Here is a 22,762-nt window from a genome sequence, read left to right on the forward strand (position 1 = left end):
GGTGCTTTTCTTTGTTTTAAATTATGTATTATTATTAGATATATATGGTATGCATATAAATACATGTGGGGGTTAAAGTACAACACTGGAGTTGGTTATGTCTATCTATTGGTTCTAGAGATTGGGCCACCAGGCTTGAAAGGCAAGAACCCTTGCCTGCTGAGCCATCTCTCTAGACCCTTTCCTTTCTTTTTTGAGGAAGGATCTTATGCAGCCCATGCTGGCCTCAGGCTGTTATACAGCTTGGGCTGACTTTGAACTTCTGATCAAGTGTTGGGATTATAGGCACAAACCATCATGCTTGTTGTACAAAGCATTGGAGTCTAAATCCAGAACCTTGTAAGTACCGAGCAAGTGTTCCAACAAACAGTGGTATCTGAAGCCCTGCCAGTTTCATCAAGATGTGATAGATAATAACCTTCTCTATATGCCTGTTTCATTATTCCCCAATCTATATTTCTGTCCTCTTTTTGAAACACCAAACTCTTTAAATTTGCAATGTCTTGTAAAGTCAATCATACAACATACTCCCAACTAAATTCCCTATAGTCCTCACCCAAGCCTGTTTTACTACAGTGTTCCCTAGTTTTAGATAAAAGGACCATTTATCTACTCAGCCACTCAGAACACAGAATCTTGACAGCCACCATTTACTCCTCCTGCCCTAGCGCCCTTACTTTCAACAGCTGACACATTTTGGGAAAAACTAATGAGGATAATGACCTAATACTTTCACGAATATCTTCTTGATATTTTATTGTTTTAACAGTGGACCAGTCTCCCTTTTTGACATCTATGGTTAATTAATGCTTAACAATGATACAGTTTATATAATCTCATGTTCTACACATAACAGAAACTGTACAGAACACAGTTGTAAGGGGGGTTGAGTGGCATGGAAATTTCTTTCTAGGTGAATCAAGACTGTCTGAAGCACACACACTAAAGAGCAAACATCTTAGATAAACTTAAAAATGGAGGATACTATTAGAGCAGTTTCCAACAGTTAAAGAGCAGTGTTCTTTAAAGACAACCCGAGGGAAAGGCCTGTTCTGCCATCTTTTATACTGAAGTGAACCTACCTGCCCCCACTACAGTCACATCTAGGGGGGAACAACCAAGAAAATAATTTTTTTTTGAAAAAAAGAAAAGCCATAAAATGCTTTATTTTTTCTACAAAAGTAGGCGGACACTGGATGAGCTGCTATGTACATTACAGAAAGCCCTGCATCCATGCATCCAGAGCATCCATGCAGCACAGAGCATCCATACCATTCAGTAGGTATGAAGGGTCCCTAGGGGAGCTGCAGGTCTTGGAGCAGTAGCTCTCAACCTCTTTGGGGTCAAACAACCCTTTCACAGGAGTCACATAGCAGATATCCTGTATAATAGATATTTACACTCATAACAGCAAAATGACAGTTATGAAATAGCACGGAAATAATTTTATGGTTGGGGATTACCACATCAGGAATTGTATTAAAGGGCTGCAGCATTAGGAAGGTTGAGAACTACTGCCTTAAAGCAATAAAGAACTAAACATGTGGAGAAAGAAATGACCTAAAGGTTAGGAACTAGATATACCAAGGCTGCTTGGACACGGAGCAGGAAAAGGTTCTCTGTCAACTCAAAGCACTTTAAAAGTTAATGCAAATGACCTCCCTTCATGAGCTTTACGTCAGTAAGAAGGCTTACTTCTCTGCCTTACGCTGAAAAAGACAGGACTCCATAGAGTTACTTTATACAAGTCCCAAGCTTCCCCTGCTTTCAACTATAGACAGTTACCGACTGTCACATGCAGAGAAAAGGCCTAGACTCGTGGAACAATGATCATCCTGTGATGACTATTCCAGCCATGCATCCATGACACAAAAACTTGTCTGGAATACAAATAAAAATGAAAATAATCTAGTCTCATTTAGGAAAACCTCACTTTTATATTTACTAACCTTTTTAATACAGCCTAGCATAAAGAATTTCATGGTGCTAATGAGAGATCACTGACACGTTACCTATCTGGGCTGCTGATTACTAATAGAAACACATGCACACAATTCAAACATTAAAGTAGATAAAGTATACTGAGCTATTTAGCAAGGTGCATGGGCTTCTCTATAGGCATCGTGCACTGCAACAAGAAACCAATTAGTTTAAACAAAATCTAAGATGCTTAGAGTTGGTATTTTCTACTGCTTTTTATCCAGGCATTACAGTTTACCTGACAAATTAATAAGTTCTCTGAGTCCACCCCCCTACCTCCCGCAAAGCAAGATGGTTAAAAAGGTCCCAATGTTGGAAACAAGAATATATTACACTTTACATCAAAATAAAATATTCTGATGGGCACAATCTTAATTTCACATACTATTCAGTTGGTAATGATAGGTCTATGCATTATCACAAAACTGTTACTAGCTGTAAGGAAACTAGTTCAGAATTTAAGGCCGTGACCTAGCCTGCTGCTAAGGAGAGAACTACACAATGCATAGGGAGACCCATGTCCCATTTCCCCGACACACGGTGAGCATCGTGGGTAGGCGTAATAGCTAGCTAACTCTTAGCCACAGCACTCCCCTGTATTGCCAGACATTGCTATGAGAATGAATGTCTCTAATGTCTAGATGGTTATTTCATCCATTTTTCTAGAAATGCAGCCGGTTACTCACAGAGAATCCTGCAGTGATTAGAGAAGAGTTGAGGCTTCACATACTTTACCTGTTTCTGCCGGTCCGTCGTCTGTTACTTCTGGGGGGGCCTTTGCTTTAGGGGTTGCTTTCTCTTGACTGCTAAGGCCGACATCCTCAACAGAGTCAAAGGAATCAAGCAGCACAACTGCAGCAACAGGAAAGAAAGACGTGAGGGGCACAGAAGGGCGCAGAAGACTGTGTGTCAACAAACGAGTCATGTGCAACGCTTAAGAACAAATATTTACAGAAAAAAAGTGTATAACCATGTGTGTGCTTCTACAAACACGACTTTCTGTACCAGAAAATGGACTGACATCAGCATGCACATAAGTGACCGTGTATCTACACATTTATGTAGAAGGTAAAAGTCCCAAGAAAAACAGAAAAGGAAACATTTTCAACATAACAGACTTGGCCAAGATGGGCATGGAGGACGCATGACTGAGAAAGGCTATGGAATTTAGCTCCTTAGAGAGACACTTATAATAAAGACATTTTATTCAAAATTATTTACATGAGATATCTGAAGTCTAATTATTTGCTAATTAATATTTACCATTAGCCAGCATGCCAGTTTTCTCTTCCTCCTAAATTAAAAGAAGAAAATTACATGTTTTGAAAGCCAAATTACTTGAATGACCACAAAAATGACAGAGTCTGGAGAAGTAGGAGCTATGAGAGATCAGGAAGCATGTTTTCCAGGCTCCTTCACTAACACTTACCTGAGCCACAGCTTTGTAGGAACTTAGTCGTGTCTCTTCTAAACCTGGGCAATTTCCAAAATTATTTTAGGCCTTAAAAAGATTTTCTAAACGTACCTAGAGGCCACCCGCTCATCTACTTTGCTAAAAATTCTGCTTTTCTTTCTTTTTTTAAAAGAAAAAAAATCAAAGAAAATAAGGCAATTTTTTTGGATCCTAAGATTATAACATTATCAATAAATTGTTCAAAAATTAATTACCAAGTATAAATCCAAGTCTCCATTTCCTCTATAGTTTGAAAGACATATAACTCCAGATAGGCATGCTACCAAATAACAAAACCACCACATCTTTAAGGAGCAATGCCCTTGATTCCCTTCGTGGCTACAGAGAATACAGCATCGCCCTACAGTTAGAACTTCAGTTTCTTAGTATTTTGATTTTTACTCAGCTCCTTGGGAAGGTTCCATATTAGTATGCAGAGTACACTTTCTTGATAAATGGTACCATCATGCTTTTTATTGACTAATTTTCATAAAACACTGAGATTGCCAAATTTCAAACATAAATACCACTAAGTTTCTAAAGATATTGTGAGGTCACACTTATTTTTCCGTTAATTTAAAAATCATCTTGTTTCTTGCAAACTGAGTGATACATATTCACTTAAGAAATTGTAATAAATACCTTAAAAATGAAAGCATTTATGTACAACCTCAATGTTTCTATTTAGAGAATTTACAATTTTACATGTTTAAAACATTTTGTTCTAACAGCCCCCCCAAAAGACTGTCCAGATCAAGACCAAATAATAAACAGTGACAATCCCATGAACTACTACTGTATAGCTTAAGTGATAAATGATAGTGCACAGGTAGTATTTAATGGCAGCCCTAACACATTACGGTAAGAACTGAGGGACGGCAGAACTAGAGAGCAGCAGCCGATGTGCGCAGAACAGCTTGGCTCCTTATCTTAGCCACATGCGTTCCAGACTCTAACACTCTCCCTCTTACTGGTCTGGAGAAGGGGCATTTACAGCCTTTCATAAGGACACAACTTACAACAATGTCAGTTTCAGAGACCAATCGAAAAGTAGCATTAATACTGTATTCAATTTCTAAGCTTACCTTAAGGAATCAATATAGCAAAGGCCATCTTATACAAAGAGAGCATCAACCATCATGGTTGTTTAATTTATACTGACACCTGAGACTTGCTTAGTTAACAATGAGCAAGGGTATGAAGAACTCTACCTCGAGTTTTCATACAGCAGGTCAGCCGAGCTGATGAAAGCAGACAAAATGGTTGAAGGACAAGGTACCTGTTTGGGAAAGCTGTCTTTTCCTGACTCAGAGTTCTCTTTGGGATGGGTCTCTTCATCTTTAGTGATCAAAGGTTCATCAGTATCCTCAGCATCTTCAAAATCATCACTGTATGTTTCTGAAGGTTATTGTTAGGAACAGAAGGGTCACACTGTCAAGGTCAAATTTTAAGAAAGGATTGCTGGCTTGCACAGACGATAGCTCTAAGTACAATCCATTGAAGTGACAGCATGAAGGCACTTCTCTCGCCCCCCACCCCCCCCAATGAGTTCAATTTAAAATTAGGGTTATTTTATTTTCTGTACTTTGTCATGTTCCTTACATAAATATTCGCACTACTGGACCTCTGCTGTTCTCCAGTCCTGGACAATTCTTGCTGTAAAGCTCCTAGATGTCTTTGTTCAGTGTCTTTGCAGTGGAAGGAAAAGGTGTCTCCAAGTCAACTGATTTCATCTGTGTACTCATGGGGAAGATGGGGCAGGAGTGATTTGGCCACCATCTCTTTCATCAGTTTTTAAGTTCTTTATTGTTTTTAAATCAAGAGACTGACTGTGATCAGTGGGCTGAAGGGAAGGAACCCTTTCTCAGCATGGAAAGAGTTATGGTGTGGGTGTACACAGTAGTATGTAAAAGTAGGATAAATAACAGTGTTTAAGAGTGTGACCTGGGTCCAGGAGCAGGGAGGCCTATATTCAATGCTTTACCCCACTACTTTCAGCTTCAGTATGGTGATCTATCATAAAACCTCAGGCCTTGAAGTTCTCACCTGTAGAGCTGACAACAGTACTTATCTCAAGGAACACAGATCTGAGAGCTAAGTAGTATTTAAGGAGCACTTCATGTACAACATGCACAATTTAAGGGCAAACATGATGTGTCATAGTACCGACAGGATTAGAGCTAGTTTTGCTTCATCTGTATTAGAAGTTAACGAAGCCAGACATCCCTTTTCTTTGTCTTTCTCTAGGGTATTGTACAAGCTAAGCAAGTACTCAGCCCTTTCTTCTAAATGGGAAAATTGCTAATGTGCATTCTTCCAAACTACACTTTAATATTTTCATTTAGTAACTGAAAAAGTTATAGGGAAATATTACCATACAACATATGAAAGACCAGAGTCCTTCCTAGAACCTGTCATGAGGAGAGCTGGTGTTAAGTAAGGAGGAAATGCCATTGGTTAGTACCCAATCTTGCCAACTACGGATACACTGAGAGTGTGAGTCTGTAGGATTCTAACCACTTTGGCAGAAGGATATTACACATTCAAGACAGTCTCTTCTATTAACTTCAAAATTATAAATTTCAAAACAAGATATGTTCTTAAAATTCAGATAAAGCAAATCATAGACAATTAAAAGTCTAAATGTTCCTTTATTGACAAATTTATCTGTAAACTGAGTAAAATGTGATCTGAAAACCCTTTTTCTGTCATGCTAGAGTTAAAGAAACTGGATTCAAATTTTATTGTAAACAATTTGACAAAATATATGAAGTAATTGCTTTTAGACATGAAATAACTGTCAGGGAAAATGTGATTCTGAAGAAGCATAAAGAGATGAGACGAGAGTCCATAATCACGGAAGGTGTGACGGTTTGGACTATGGGGGACCGTGGAGAATTTCCATGAGTTGGGAAAAGAAAGAGTTGAGAAAGGCTGAGAGGAGCAGAGGCTGTGTTACATTAATGAGGCAAGGACATGAGAGGTAAAGAGTTCCAGAGGAGACCTGCATGGGTCACTGGGTTGGGGGTCCTTCTGGGTGTCTGGGTGGTTACTAAATACTAAACCCTCAGTGTCAAGGCTGTGTTTGAACAGTTCCCTCAGGTCACACAAGTCAGGGAGACTTTTCAATAGTAACCTAAGTGAGTGGAAGGACCCCATTTATCACTGTGGACTTTCAGAAGAAACCTCAGAAGGGAATGCTGCCTGTGTAGCAGACAAATGGTTCTCACAGCAGCTCTTCCACACCCTGCTGAGCCAAACAAGAAGTGCTTCAAATTGAACGCATTGCACGACTGAGTGTCTACCAGGGTTAACACCAGAGGAGTGAAATCCAAGTAATGTCATAAAACCCACAACATCCAACAAAAGAAAGCAAAGAATGGGACCCCACATCCACAGCAAGCAGCCAAGAGACTCAGAATAGAACAAATCATATAATTTATAGGAAGACTGACATTACAGAGATGACAAAAATAAACATTATGAGGAGAGTGGAAAACTTAAACCCCAAAGAACTTCTAGGGGGAAAAAAAGAACTGACTGCAAAGCAAGCAGACTAAAGAACGAAGAGGTGGCCACGAAGGCTTAGTACCAAGAGCTGGTGTCTGAGAGCGAAGTCCTTCGAAGGCTCTCAGTGGCCTGAGGTGAAACTCACTGCTCAGCACCTGTGGTGAGGAGCACAGGATGGGCAACAAGCAGTCATGGGACCCGGACGAGGGATGACACAGCACAAAATGGTGGCACAGTGAAGATGCTAAACATCGCCAAGCAGGATGAGGATGAGAAAAGCAGCCTGGATGGTCAGAATCTGAAAGTTACAGTACGGAAGTAAAGAGAAAATCTTATAAACAAAACCAGGTGGCAGGCAGCACAGTGTGCCTGCACGTCCATGTTGTACATCTATGGATTCAACCAACTGTGGACAAAAGTGTGGAGACAACCTGTGTGTGCACCAGACATTGCACCTTTTCCTCTCTGTCATCACTCTGTAAACAAAGCAGAGTAACACTGTTTATGCTGCACTTACGGGTATAAAATAAGCAAACACAGAAGTGACACAGGACACATGAGGATGTGCATGGGTCAGATGCCAATGCTAACCATTTAGTAAAATGAACCTGGACATGTAGTACCTGCAGGGGACTAAAGCCAATAGCTCCAGATCCCTAGGGATGGTATACACGTAAAGTAACTACAGAAAGAGCTGAGTGACTTCATGAGAAATGTAGTCAGAGGAAAAACATTGAAAAAACCCTCAACTACCTAAAAAGCCTACACTGAGAAATTGTCCCTTCCTTTCCTGTTACTTGTTTTTCAACAGGGTCTCACTACAGAGTCTAATCCAGTCTTTAACTCAATTTCCCTGCCTCAGCTTCCCAAGCCTTGATGTGAGCCGCCGTACCTCATATAAGACATTCTTTATAATGAGGTAAAGAATATTTTCAAGGAGTAGAGCTAGAAGACTTTGTTCTTAACAGCAGCATGCACTTGGTGGCTTAAAGAGGGTTCCTCGTACTGAGGAAAACAGTAGTGTAGAAACTATAATCTGTGTCCAGAAATACAGAGTACAGGACCTGACGGTAAGCGTGGAGCAAGGCAAGTCTTCACAAGGACACACTGCACTCCTTCAAAGACCAACAACAGAAACAACATAGGCTGTATTTTAAGACAAGTAGAACAAAAAATACCTAAAAATAGGCATCATGAGGGGGTTATTTTGGTATTATTAAAATTCATATAAAGTAGAATATTATTGAGAATACTCTAATAAGGTAAAAAATGTGTGATTTGTAGGAACTAAGACAAAAATACAACAAAAATGTTTAACTAAAAAAGCCAACAGAGGGAATAGAATAGCATTCTATAAGTAAACCAGGAGAATGCAGAAGAAAAACAATAAAAGAAAACAAGCTGACTGTGAAATCCAGGACTCAAGAAGCCAAGGCACAATGATTGATGTGAGTTCATGGTAGGCATAGGATATATAGCAACATTCTTATTTCAAAAGACTAACAGTGAAAACAATGCTCATAACTGTAAACAGCATCTGTAAAGGGTAGATGCTTACCAACTACACACCAGAGCAGACCATCAGAAAAGCAAAGCCCAGCTAGATCAAACCTTTTTTTTTTTTGGTTTTTCGAGACAGGGTTTCTCTGTGTAGCCCTGGCTGTCCTGGAACTCACTTTGTAGACCAGGCTGTCCTCAAACTCAGAAATCCACCTACCTCTGCCTCCTGAGTGTTGGGATTAAAGGCGTGTGCCACCACGCCGGCCTAGATCAAACCATTTTAAATAACACACACACACACACACACACACACACACACACACACTTTAATACAACACCTGGCAAAGACAGGAAAATCTCTGATTTTAGACCAGCCTGGCCTACTTAGTGAGTTTAGGGCTGGCCTGCTTTACAGAGTAAGTTCAAAGCCAGCCAATACTGCCAAGCAAGACTTTATCTTTAACATAAAGTCAGAAGAGAGAAAAGGTGTTGCCTCTTGGCACCACATATTGGAGGTTGCTCTGTCCTTGGATTCCCACAATCTCTGCATAAAACTCTGCCCAGCTTCAACACATGAGGCAGTGGTAATGCTTAGCTGTTGACATAATAACACAGGCATTGTACTCTCTGCTTCTCTGAGAATCTCCCTCGACAATGTGGTTTACCTTTGCAGTACTGTTCTCATCATGTCTGTGTTATATCATTTTCTCAGTGCAGTTACCTGGCAGTTCCTCGTGTTCTGATTCATTCTCACATCCATCTTCAGCTGGCTCTGAATTACGTGGATATCTGGAATAATATTTAACATGTATTATTACAGGTTAATATATATTCATACAATACAATGTTGTACCATATGTTTTAAATTTTCTAGAAATTTAAAATTCTAAATTATTTCTTCCCAAGTTCTACCAAATTTTTACCAAAACTAAAAATTGGGGAGATAGAAGGAAAAAAAAACCTGTAAAAACAAAAATTCTTAAGACAAAATTAAATTATAGAAGCATAAATAACTAAAAGAAAATGCTATTTTTCTTAAATACAAACCACATTAATTTTATATGCGTGCATATGATGTGTATGTATCATCCCGTGACTCAGGTAACTCTTCCTCAGAGATTAGGAACGAGGAGATACGAGGAGAATTAAGTAAAGTTTACAGGAAGGACAAAACAACAGAAGTCCACGAAATGAGGTTAGCATTTATATGCTAGTAAGAAATCTAACTCTTAATGGAAGCTGAAATGTGGTTTGCAGTGGTTTGGACGACAGTGGCCCCCATAGGATGATATAGTTTACTATTGTTTCTCAGTTGGTACAACTGTTTGCGAGGGTCAGGTATGGCCTCGTTGGAGAAGCTGTGTTACAGGAAGGAAGAGTCTTTAAGGTTTCAAAAGCCCAGGGTTCCCAGTTAGCACTCTGGGCCTAGTGCTGTGGATCAAGATGTGAGCTCTCAGCTGTTCCTGCTGCCATGCCTTTGCTCTGTCATCATGGACTGTAGCCCTCTGGAATTACGAAGACCCATGTACACTCTCTTTTAGAAGTTGCCTTGGTCACGGTAACAGAATGTAACTAGGGCAGGGCTCTGACCTGGGTACTGGCATGGCTGTGAGAAATACAGTCCATTGCTTCTGACTGAGGACTCCTGCTAACTGTCACTAGCTACAACACTGGAAGCTTGTAAGCATACTGCTGTGTTGGAACCCACAGCCCACTCTCCTGGTACTGCTGTATCTGCTGTATCAGAGAGCAAGCATCTTTAGAGTTGGCTACAGTTTCCCACAGATACTCCCAACTCTTTTAATTCTACCTTTGTGTTTTTAAAATTCCAAACAAACTGATTTTCATTTATAAGAAGGTACACAACTATATGGATAGTTAAGCTAAGGAAGTTAAAGGCCTTAGCAAAGATTCAAGAATGGCAATATCAACTATGCACAAGAGTGGCCAGCTCAATCAACTAGGATTTTTATATAAACGAGGTTCCTGATAACCAACAGAGTTACATGCACAAAGGTACAACACAAACCAAACCTGCCTTTGCTTCTTTTTCTAAATGCAAATTTATAATAGTTTCCTGGATTTTTATTTTCCTTTGTTCATAGAAAGTAAATGTCTCTCCTAGCAAAGACTTGGCAGTGTACAACTATAGTTCTGATAGTCTAGGTATGAAATTTCAGGTATCTAAAGGCAGAATGGAGATTCAACTACACCTTAACATACTCTGTTCATACATAAGAAAACCCATGACCATAACGAACACAGAACAGTTAAAAAGATAAAATTTGAGGTAGGGGAATGGCTGTTGGTAAAGTGCTTGCCGGATAAGCAAAATGACTTGAATTCAAGTCCCTGGAAACCATACTGTGTGCCTGTAATCCCAGTGGTGACAAGTTGAACACAGATGGATCCCTGAAGCTTGCTGGTCAGCCATTTTAGCTGAACTAGCAATCTCCAGATTCACTGAAGGCATCATTTCCAAAAAAAGAGGCAGAGATGAGATTTAATTTGTCTGTTATGTTTATCTACCAGAATTCATGAACATATAGAAAAGCACAAAATTAATGTTTTTATTATATTTACCTATGTAAAGCTTTCAATTGTGCAGAGTCATCAGAATCTAGTTCTTGATTTAATTTCGAATAATCAATAGAAGACGTCAAGCCTTTCTCAAGCCTGGCAAAGAACTGCTCTTTCTCCTCTTGTTCTTCTAATGTGTCCAAGCCCAAACCAAGAGTGCTATGATGGGGCTCAGAAACAACCAATTCTACAGAGAAAGGAATGATAAATAATTTTGTTAATATGCACAACTTTGATAAAATTAAGTAATGCTTTTATGGATACTGTACTAGAACCTCCCCCCCCTCCCCCCCACCAAGCAGAGGTACATAAGGCTGTAAGTTTGAATTTCTCTCTAAGTTATGATTCTGACTCTCTGGGGAGAGCATTGACCTGTCTGTATGACTGGTGATGTATGCTGCAGGACAGCTGAGCCCACTGCTACCAAGTCTCTGAAGTCCAGTAACAGTGACTTCCTGACTCGTACCCCACGTCTCACCATTAGCTTCTAAGCTGTCAACACTTAAGATGGAGGTTCCACTGCTCTTAAGAAATTGAACTTTTTCAGCAGATTCCTCCTCTGTGTCCACAGCAGGTTGATATGTCTTCTTTGTCTTCAAATAGCTCACATTTGTTCCAAGCAGTCCTGGGGACAAGACTTTGAGTTGGTATTCATATTTATAGTCAGGGAGATATATCCAGGGAGCTATTATATTCATAATGACAACAGAAGAATACCGTCTTACTAATTTTGTGCATAATGTCTACAAAACAAATCTGTCATACTACACAAAAAAATAACTAGACCTAGAATTCACAAAAAAACCCTGTAATTCTGTTTGATTACAATACCCTTAATTTAAAAAAGAACACTTTTAAAATTTGCATAAGATTCCTTTATACAGTTTTGCTGCGTGAAGTAGACTGTGAAGAGTATGAACCAGCACACAGAACTCAAGGTGGGGGTGCAGGACATAAACGAGGTCTAGACAAGATCCTTGTTGGTTTAAGTGTCATTTCAAGAAAACACCAAAACATGTTTGAAGTAATCACTCTTTAAATACTGGGAAAGTGTCACTCCTGGGTATGTGCAATATTGCTGGAGGAGGGGGATGATTTCACAGTCTCTAACATTTGTGAATGTTTCCCTTTCTCGGAAACGGAGATAAAATGGTCATATTAAAAATGTTTCATGATTGACTCCGGTTATAGTTAGCTTCAGCTATCTACCTGACACAAATCCTTGGCTGGATTCCGGAATCAAGTTCTTTTATGGCTTTATGTGAGTAATAGTCTTACAAGGTCAGATTATAATTTGTGTACAAAGTCAAGATCTGCCCACAGATACTGCAGATGACTAAGTGGGAACCACAGTTGGGGTGCTGCTGTGGCAACTTCTCATTCTGGCTCAAGAGATGTGACCGAGACAAAAAAGGCTCACCAGAGACAACACAACAGAAACTCACAGATAATGTAGTTACTGACCAGCAAGAGAATTACAGTTTCACTTACTAGGCAAAACCCATTAGCCTTATGACAATCAATCAAAAAAAAATTCCAATATCCAACAGAATTTGGTCAGCTTTAATGTTTAATGGTAGCTACTCAAGACTGGTAACAGATGTGTCCCTCTCCTTAGGATGGGTAAACAAGTCTCTCAGACGCTTCTTTGATCTGATGGCAGGACGCCCATCTTGTGAGAACAATAATGCCGGGTAAGAGAACACACTCTGAACTCACTAAATGCTTGTGACTGGGAACTCTAGGTGGAGTATAGTGAAGCTCTCTTGTGCGCTAGTGAAGGCAAATGGGTTTGTGCCTTGTCTAGTTTTCTCTGCTTTTTTACTGACTACACCTACTTTGGATTGAGACCTTCTTTTTTAAAAAACTGATAATTTTAGTTGCTACAGGCAAGTGTTTTTGTTCTAAAAGCTATTCTTTCCTTTTGGAATATTTGCATATTTCTGTTCTGATTTAGCATCTTCTAGGGGAAAAAGGCTTCAATGCCTTGGCAATGATTTTCAAATTACTTTATCCTTTGATATTTTTCTTATTTATTTATTCACTTTACATACTGATTGGAGTCTCCCTCTTTTCCAAGTTCCTCCCCTCCCCCATCTTTCCTCCTCTTCTCTTCTGATGAGGGGGAAGCTCCCTACCCTCACCAAGCTAACCCTGGCACATCAAGTCTCTGCAGGACTAGGCACATCCTCTCCCACTGAGGCCAGACACGGCAGCCTAGCTAGGAGAACAGGATCCTCAGGCAGGCATGATATCTTTTTTGAACACTAGCAGTAAAAATGATTTTATAAAAGAATTCTTTATAGGCATTCTTAGCATTGTTACATGAAGCCCTTTGCATCTACACAAAGCTCCCAAGTCCTGGAGTGCCACACAAGGTGGAAGGGCCCCTGTGGTGTTCTAAGCTCAAACAGAACACGTGTGTTAACAGGAAGCTAGAATGGCTACTAAGGACTATGTGACGCAGTGACACTGAGTCTTACTGGACAAGGAAGAGGAGACAGCAGAGAAGCGTAGGCTATGAAGTCAGGCCCAGAGGCTGGGATCCAAAGGGGTTTCTAGAAGACAGAATAACTGAGTGTGGCTGGATCACATGAGGTAGACAGAGCTACCACTGGATTATGTAGAACCTCAAATGTCACTTTAAAGAATCTGGGTTCAGTCTTGTAGGGGGTGGGTGGGAGTGGGGATGAAAAGAAAAACAAACAAACAAACAAACCTGAAACAACAATCATAAAAGCCATAGGTAAAAAATCTTCCTGTAAAGAGGAGAAACAGAAAACAGAAATTCTATTACTCACCATGGTTGTGCTTAACCCGACCCACAAGTACTGCAAACACAGCAGTAGTCGTTTTTCTTTACAACTGTAGCAGCAGCATGCACAGAAGTCTATCATACACAGTGTGACTTGCTTCAGGTCATAGATAGCACTATCTATGATGTACTCCTATTATATATGTAAGCAACACGTAAAGTCACATTGCATGTGACTGGGGACACATAAAATGTGACTGGGGACATCTTGGGAAAAGTATAAAGACATGTCAGAGAAGATGAATGCATTTGTTACAGTTGAGGAAGTAAGTTGCTTTTCATGACTTATTAGCAAACTGAGATTTCACATTATACTTATTTGTTAATTGCTTACATGAATATAGTGGCAGATTATATACTTGATTTATCTCCTTAATTCGAATGTATATAAATGATGTTAATGCAAACTAATGCAAAAGGCGTTCTCAGTTGCATAACGTAAAACAAAGTTGAATAATATGAAAATCAACTCAAGCCTCAGAAATCCACGACATTAGTATTGTTTCCTTTATGGTGCAGTGGTGCAGTAATACAGTCTAGACTGAAAAGTCTTGACTGACCTCTTGTGGTCAAATGATTTAACACAACAAGAAAAATTTAACAGGCTTTACCATCATCTTCAAAATCATCTTCGGCTATCCACCAAGGCACTGGGTCTTTCTTTTTCATTTCTTTGTTGTCTTCATTAGGTTGTCTAGGTGTTTTATTTGAATTTTCAAAAGAATCATCTGAAAGCTGAATTAAATACAAGTTACTAACTTTTAAAATCCACTTCATATGACAAAGCCTCAGATATTACTACAATGTTTATTTTTCTTTATTCTCTCAGCTCAATTATCATGTGAGCCTGAGTGACAATGTGTAAATCCCATCTCCAGATACTGGCGGCCAAACTTAAAACTCAAGCATGTGTCTTTGAATACCGATTTATATGTAGAACTAAGCAAGTAAGATGCTGTGGTGGTTTGAATGAAAATGGCCCCCATAGGCTCATTGGGAGTGGCACGATTGGGAGGTGTGGCCTTGTTGGAAGAAGTCACTGAGGGTGCCTTTGAAGGATTCAAATGCTCAAGCCAGGTCCCAGGCCATCCTTTTCCTGCTGATCCAGATGCAGATGCAGAACTCACAGCTACCTCTCTAGCACCAGGTCTCTCTGTGTGCCGCCATGTTTCCCAATGTGATGATAATGTTCTAACCCTCTGAACCTGTAGGCCAGCCCCAATTAAGTATTTTTCTTTATAAAAATACTTAATTTTGCAGTTGCAGATGTCATGGTGGTCTCTTCACAGCAACAGAAACACTAGCTAAAACAAGTACAACAACAAAAATAAGAAAATCTGATCAATATACTTGCTTAGAAAAGAAATAAAGGATAAAATCCTCTATCCTGGACATTTTTCTAGGGCCTAAGAACAAGTGGCAACTGAGAAAACTTGTTACAATGACAGAGTTCTGGGTCTCAGTGGGTGAAGAGGTAGTAACCAGAGAAATAAGCATTTTGTCCCTGGTATTTATTCATCCCTTTCTGCTCCTTACCTATTATATTACTACAATTGTGAGTCCCCTTTTCTAACTTCAACAGCACTTTTCCTTGTAGCTAATAAGGTGGCCTCTTCTTCTGAGATAACAGAGAACTAAAGGACACACTCCTCCTCATCCCACCACCACTCTCAAACCCTGTGAGACTGCCTCCCCACCCAAAAGTCACCAGGTATTCCTCTGTTCCCACTGAGGGGTCACTTTCCCTCTCCATCTCCTGGCTCCTTAGTCATGCAGACTCACTATCGTCACTTCCTTGGTCTCCTCTCTTCCCACTCCCCTCCCAGTTTCTCATTCCACACCATATCCCTAGTACCCCCTTTCTAAATGCCTGTCTCCAAAATGGTCGTTCATCCACTGACCACATATGAAAACTGACACCTCATGGGATGCTCTACCCACGAATTGAGCAGTGAGTGTTCTTCTAGGTTCCTCTTTAGCTCTGTGACCTCGTACAAAGCTAGCTAACAGTTAGAGGCTCCTGAGTCCACTTCTCCAACACAAGAGTTCTTGTTGACTGTTGTTACAGGCGATTTGACCCTGTTTCTAGTCAGCCCTTAGTAATCATCTTTAATTCCTCTGGCTAGAATTCAGATACACCCTTAGTACTCACCTTTAATCCCAAATAATGAAGGTAAGTTAGCAGAAGGAAAGCACATATGTTTAAAAGTGATGTCTAACTGAGTGGTAGAAAAAGTGACAAATCAAAGACAGATTTGAGAGAAGAGGATCTGCCCAACTCTCATGAGAAGAGAGAGGAAAGGGGAGGTACTTATGGGGCAAGATAGACAGTACAGAAGAAGAGAGTACAGTACAGGAATACAGTAGAGTCTGTGGAGAGCTGGACAGTAGAAGGGGAGAGTAGAGCAGCACAGAGAGGGGAAAGGAGGCAGTTTTGCCAGCAGAGTTTTACAGAGATGGGCTGAAGAGAGAATAAGCTACACAAAGGTGAAGGCAGAACAAGCCAGAGAATGAGAGGGAGCCAGAAGATTAGAAAAGATTGCTAGAGTTAGTCTGAGGCCAAGCAGAATCCAAGAGAAAAGCCAGATTGAGTCAGTCAGCTGAGAGAGGAATTTGATCCAGAACAGCTGAGTTGGACAAGCCAGAAAGTACAAGAGAGGGTGAGTAATATTCAGTACCAAGTCTCAGAGGCTGCAAACATTCTAGGCCTACCTAGATTGGATTGTATGAAGGCTAGAAGCTTCCAGGACTAGGCCTAGGTTAGCAGTAAGCCTCAGAGATGACAGTTACCTCAAGCAAATAAAAGTCACTCTTATTGCCTTCTTCATCCTTTTCCGTTCTCCTTCTGTATGCCCTCACACATGCCTTCTCAGTGTCAGGATCTACACCTGGTTTATCTCATTCTTTAAAAGAAAAAAACCTCAAAGAGAGCTCTTATGAGAACCTGAAACCTAGGGGGGAAATGACTGCCCCAAAGAGTGATAGCAAGTGGGAGCCAAATCAACTGAGGACTGTCCGCTTTCCACTGCTGCATGTAGCCACCCAACTAGGAAGATAAGAGGGCTGCCATCTAAACCTCTGAATTATCATCAGTCTGAATGTCAGGCATCTCTATCACTTTCCAGTCGGTCTTTGAACATACTACCTCATTGAAACATTCCATTTCTTGCCTCCTGAACCCCAGTTTCTTTGTCTACATACAGGGATAGAACCACTGACCATTCAGTGTTATGGCAAAGATGAGAAAGAAAAAAAGAATGAGTATCCGCCCTTCCAATACACTGTAGGTGTTCTGACTTTCAAGATTTTCTTCACTGCTTTGCAGGTTATTATCATCAAACGGAACCAAATCCCTGGCCCTCAGATAGTAAAGATAATGAGAATCAAGGCCTTCATAAAGGAATACATGGTTGGTGGGAATAATAGAGCATACGACTAGCCAATTTCACGTGTGGGCAAATATTGAGAAGAGATTCACATATATCCACACTCACACTTGCATGATTATTAAGAGCAACATTATTCATGACTGTCCAAAATGGAAGGATCCCAAATGCTGTCAACTGACAGCCTATAAGCATTATATCCACAAAATGGCAAACCACTCACTAAAGGCATGCTGTTACATACATAAACTCTGAAAACACCATGCTAAGTAAAAGAAGCCAGACTTCAGAGACCACACGTCCTAAATGGTTCCATTTCTATGAATATCTGCAACAGCCAAACTTGGAGACAAAGCAGTAAGGGATAACCCAAGGCAGGACGGACAAGGAGCCAAGAGTAATGGTTAAACGCTAAGGGTTTCTTTTTAGGAATGATACAGGCATTCTGCAACTGACTATGGTGAAGGTTATACGATTCTAAAACAGTTGTCATACCAACTTTAAGTGGGTGAACTGAATGGTTTATGAATTGTAACGGAAGAAAATTAACTTTAAAAAAAAATTAGGTTGAACCACTCCCTTATAACCAGAAATTGAACAAAATATTTGTTCAACATGGTTCTCTCTCTCCCCGTCCCTCTCCCTCTCCCTCTGTGTGTGTGTGTGTGTGTGTGCATGTGTTTGTGTTTGCACGTGAGCGCGTACACACATGCACCTTGGAGGGAATGCTGCATTCACTGGGACCGTTGGGTAGACTGGGTGAGAAGATGGCATTGAGCTAACAGGCACCAGCATTTGAAATGAGTCGAACTGAGGACGGCTGGATAATTCTGTAGGTGCGGGTAGAAGGAACGTGCTGATGGGGTGGTTTATGTCTTCAGATGAAAGCACTCAAGGATGGATCTTACAAGACGAATTTACAATAAATAAGGCTTGAGCTTACCTCCTTCATAAACCGTTCAAATTCTTCATCAAGGTCTACTTTGGAATAGTGAGCCATGGTTTGTAATTTTCACGTCACAAAGCAAGTATCCTAAAATTATTCACAGCATTGGAAACACTAAATGACAGAAACAGAAGGAAAAATAAACACCTCTGGAGGAAAACAACATCATTAAAACAACACTGCTTTAAACTTCAGCTTCTCAAGACAGTTTTACATATGTACACATATATATGATGTAATTTGACAGTTATATTGCAATTATGAGATACCATTGGAGGTCTAATTCATTGAAGCTAACTGACTTGGGAAAGTAGCTTATGAAGTATATCTTCGCAAGGTTGATCATTACATTTCATCCAGTTGCTAAGAGGTGGGCTCCAGGATCTTTTCCACTGTATATGTATTTGTCTCTGCTAATACCTCTCAGAATCCTGGTTCTCACAGAGAATATTAAAAAAAATTAATAGAGCAGGAGTGGAAAGACTAATATTTTTCTTGTAAAGCACAGTACAGGTTGTGCTGCCGGATTCACGTATTTTCAAATTAAGGGTTTTGCAATATACTTTCTATAATCAGGAATTTTTTTCCAGACATAAACTAAGTGAATTTATAAGACTCAGAATATAATAAAGAATTTAGTGGTGCATCCCTGAGATTTCTACCCTTAGGAGACAGACAGCTCTTTAGTTGGGAGGTTAGCCTGAGTTACAAGCCTGAATTTCAGGTTAGTCTGAGTTATATAGTGCAATCCTGTCTTAAAACATCCCCAACGAGCACAGAATACCCTTGGAAGTTAATGACACACATTAATTACTATTTATGTTTCTCTTGAAGCAAAGGCAGGCTAAAAGAAACAATGCCGCGAGCACCTTGAATGGGATCTAATCAAGTTGTCGCTCAAACCTGGACTTCAGATAGGGGAGGCCATCTTCAGATCTGTCCTAACCTTTGGATTTAACTCTTTGGGGCAACACGAACAAACGTTAGTTTTCTTTTCTAAGGGACGGCAGCAGGTTTGCCCACCATCCTTCAGTGGAACACCTAGTGCTTTTATTTGCATTTTCGACTAAGAGGTCTTAGGGTCAGGATAAGGAGTTGGATAAACAGGTTTGGTTAGAGGCAAACCCCACGAAAGGGCCCTCAGCTCAGTCCAGGCTGCAGGAAGCGCAGATTTGGGGGCTGGCTCGAAGCAAAGACGTATCCGAAGCAAAGACTTGGAGTCCCGACAGAGGAGCGGAGTAACGCGCTAAACAAAGTTGGGAGACCTTGCCTGAGGTACAACCTGGAACAACAACAGGGTCGCGGACAGCCACAACGCCTCACCTACCTGCTCCTGGGAGCCCGCGCTCTCCCGGAAAGTCCCGGCGAGCGGGCTGTTGTCAGGGCAACAGACCCCACAGGCGGGCTCCGGGGTGTCACGTGATCCTTCCTGCCACGTGACCCAGGGAGCAGCCAGACAAGCTGTCAGTCTTCTGGTGATTTTCAAATAAAGACTGGAACCTTCACGGCTCTGCGGGGTGTGGGGGCCGTAAGGGACGTGGGCGCGGCAGCAGAGTGCACATCCCGCTTTCTCTTTACTCCCCGAAATCCCGAGCTCAGCTAGCCGGCCGCGAAGACCCGGGCGCAAGCGCACCATCTAGAGCCAGCGCGTGGCTTCCTGGGAGTTGTAGTTTAGTCCCTTTGTGCGCGTCCTTCCGCAGCGGACTGCTCCTCTTTCCAGCCTTTCTCACCCTTTTCATTTGAAGGCTACTGTTCAGGTTGAAAGTTTTAAAAACGATGTAAGAGGGTTGATTTCCTTATTACACAAGTAATAAGCCTTGTGTGGGTGTTATGAGAAAAGTACAAATGCATTAGAAATAATTCTGGTGTTAGGAGAGATGTCCGCCACCCAGTGGACAAGCATTTGAAAATACACAATACCAAGATTCTCAGTGAGAGCAGCAGCTCTGGTTTTTCTGAGTTTTTCTGGTTTTTCAAAGCTCTCTTCTGCAGTGGTTTGCTTGAGTTTTTATTTATTTTATTTTACTTTTTTAATAGCTCTCTTTCTCCCTTTCTCCTACCCGCTCTCTCTATACTTTTTCTTTCGCTCTCTGGATACGTATACACAGGCACACCAAATCAGAAGACAACATTTTGGAATGAAAGTAAAATCTTCAAACAGTAACGGTCTTTGCCTCTGGTATACATAGTTCTGTACCTCCTTTCTGGCCTGAACTTTTCACTCAACAATGCATATTGACATCTGAGTGTGTACAAGCCAGAAATTATCCGATTAAAATGCAATAATAGAGACCTGTTTTAAGCTACCATTTTAAGCTTGGTGAGAACATTATGTACATTATTTAATTTTTACAATTTACAAGTCAATTTAATTCAGCTTATGACTTTTCTTTTAGTACATACTGAATTGAGCACATTCCATGCCCTATAGACGTGGGTACCATGAAGCAGACAAGTAGCCCAGACAACTGTTAAAGGAATGTGGCAAGAAGAGCTATGGTGGCTGGTCATGTACACAAGCTGAGAAAGTTGGGGGATTTTTTCCATTTGAGGTCTCATTTCAGTCTTACTCACCATAGTTATTTTTTTTTTTTACCATCAACTTGTTAGGGTCCAAGATCATGGGAGAATGATACCCCAAACTCAAATAGTATGCAAAAGCAAAGAGTGTCTATTCAGCAGAATTTCCTGCACGGAGGGGTCTCCTCATTCAGGAATGGACACATGTAGTGAGTGGGCTTGCAGGCCTAGCTTTTATATTTGACAGTTAGGGGAATTCCAGGGAGGAATTTGTGCCATTTTGCCTTAATTGGTTAGCTCTATCTCTAGAGGTTTGACTGATCCTACAATTGGTTAGGGCTCTGGAGACTTCCCAGGTTTGAGAGCGAGGGATCTCTTATCCATTCTAGATACCTATTCTTACTTCAGGCCAGATGACAAGGTGTCCTCAGATTGACTGCCTGTGGCTTGGTTTGCTGACCACAGGTTCCTGGACTTAGGGTCTCATTTCTGGGAAACAGAAAGTTAGGCCTCATCTCCGAAACTGTTAGTTTATTTTCACCGTATTCATCTTTTGTTAGATATTCCAATTCAGCTTTACCCACACCAGACTACTAAAACAATTCTTGGTGGGGGTCGCTAGTTTTCTCATAGGGTGTTGCAAGATTGTAGAAAACGAATTTCTATGACATAACCTTAGTTAATATCAAAACCCTATTTGTGCTTGTTCTAGATTTCCCTTTGAGCTCTAGTGTTCTATGTATGATAACCTAATTCATATCTATTCACATAATATCCTAGAAACATCTCTCTGTAGACCAAGCTGGCCTCCAACTCAGAGATCCATATGCCTCTACCTCTTCAGTGCATGCACTATGCCCACCACATACTAGAGCCATCTCTAAAGTAATAGAAGCCTTGCTTTTTTGCTTGTGTGTATGCATGTGTGTGAGAACACCTGAGTGTGCATGTATATGGAGGTCATAGGTTGATGATTGGATGTCTTCTTCAACTGTTTTCTACCTTATCCATTAAGGCAAGGTCTCTCACTAGAGCCCAGAGCTTACGATTGACTAGTCTAGCTATCCAGCTTGCTCTGAGGATCCCCTGTCTCTGCCCTGAATGCTGCGATTACAGCCATCTACTGCTCCCCACCTAGCTTTTACATGGTGCTGTGGATCTGAACTCTGGTCCTCATTCTTGCACCACAAACACGTTATCCACTGAGCCATTCCTTTCAGCCACAGAAGCCTTGATTTTATCCTTTTCATATACTTATTTCTCTAATTCTCATGTGACATAGCAATTACTTGACATAAATCTTGGAGTTTTCTCTTCCCTATATGTACTCAATCATGCCAAACTACTTTGAAATGTGTCTCCCTTCAATTTGCTTCTCTAAATCTTAAGTGCTGATGTTTTGACCCACAACATTATTTCCTGAACTACTTCCCTAACCTCCTGCTTTTTCACTTGTTCCCCCTAGCATACTGTCTATACAATGACATTGTCTATATAAGAGGTCATTATTTGACAACGTAAACTAGGTTAGTTCATTATTTAGGATCCTTCAAAGAATTCTTGCTAAGTCAGGCATAGCGGTGGAAGGGACCATGTGACGCAGTTGCTACCCCTGGAGCAGAGCCAGCAGTATGTGGGGCTCCTGGAGTGCTGATGGTTGCTGTAGGTGTAACATTTGTTTGCATAATAATATACATATATATAATGGTCCTCATACTTACACACACACAAACACACAAACATACACACACACACATACACACACACACACACACACACACACACATATATATATATATATATATATCATGTTCCTTCTTTGGGAATGTCCTTGCCAAGGTTATCAGGGACTGTTCTCTCTGCCAAGGTTAATGACTCCATGATAATGAGAAACAGCACAATTCCAGGAGATGAAGGTGTGTCTGGTGTTCCTCAGCAGTTTGGTGGCTATGACTTTCAGGACAGCCCTTAAGTCTATGGGAAAGAACTCTGAAAACATGAGTTCAAGAATACATCAATCAGCGTGAGAACTGTTTTTTTTTTTTTTTTTTTTTTACAGGATTTCTCAACTA

General features: G+C 40.7%; 1 protein-coding gene across 1 annotated transcript in view; it reads right to left on the reverse strand.

The window, feature by feature from the left end:
* The window catches only part of Cep162 (centrosomal protein 162), a 68,709-nt gene extending 49,011 nt beyond the window's left edge, over positions 1–19,698 (reverse strand). The window contains exons 1-9 of the mRNA XM_085827822.1: positions 19,498–19,698; positions 18,168–18,284; positions 14,450–14,573; positions 11,502–11,648; positions 11,027–11,210; positions 9,165–9,232; positions 4,713–4,831; positions 3,244–3,274; positions 2,716–2,832 (exon numbers count right to left, since the gene is read on the reverse strand). Coding sequence (XP_085683948.1) covers positions 2,716–2,832; positions 3,244–3,274; positions 4,713–4,831; positions 9,165–9,232; positions 11,027–11,210; positions 11,502–11,648; positions 14,450–14,573; positions 18,168–18,224 — 847 coding nt within the window. The 5' untranslated portion in view covers positions 18,225–18,284; positions 19,498–19,698. The remainder of the gene's footprint in view (positions 1–2,715; positions 2,833–3,243; positions 3,275–4,712; positions 4,832–9,164; positions 9,233–11,026; positions 11,211–11,501; positions 11,649–14,449; positions 14,574–18,167; positions 18,285–19,497) is intronic.
* Positions 19,699–22,762: the final 3,064 nt, after the last annotated feature.

Source organism: Mus caroli, unplaced genomic scaffold (genome assembly GCF_978045245.1).
Source record: "Mus caroli unplaced genomic scaffold, Mus_caroli_1 scaffold_11, whole genome shotgun sequence".
Classification (NCBI taxonomy): domain Eukaryota; kingdom Metazoa; phylum Chordata; class Mammalia; order Rodentia; family Muridae; genus Mus; species Mus caroli.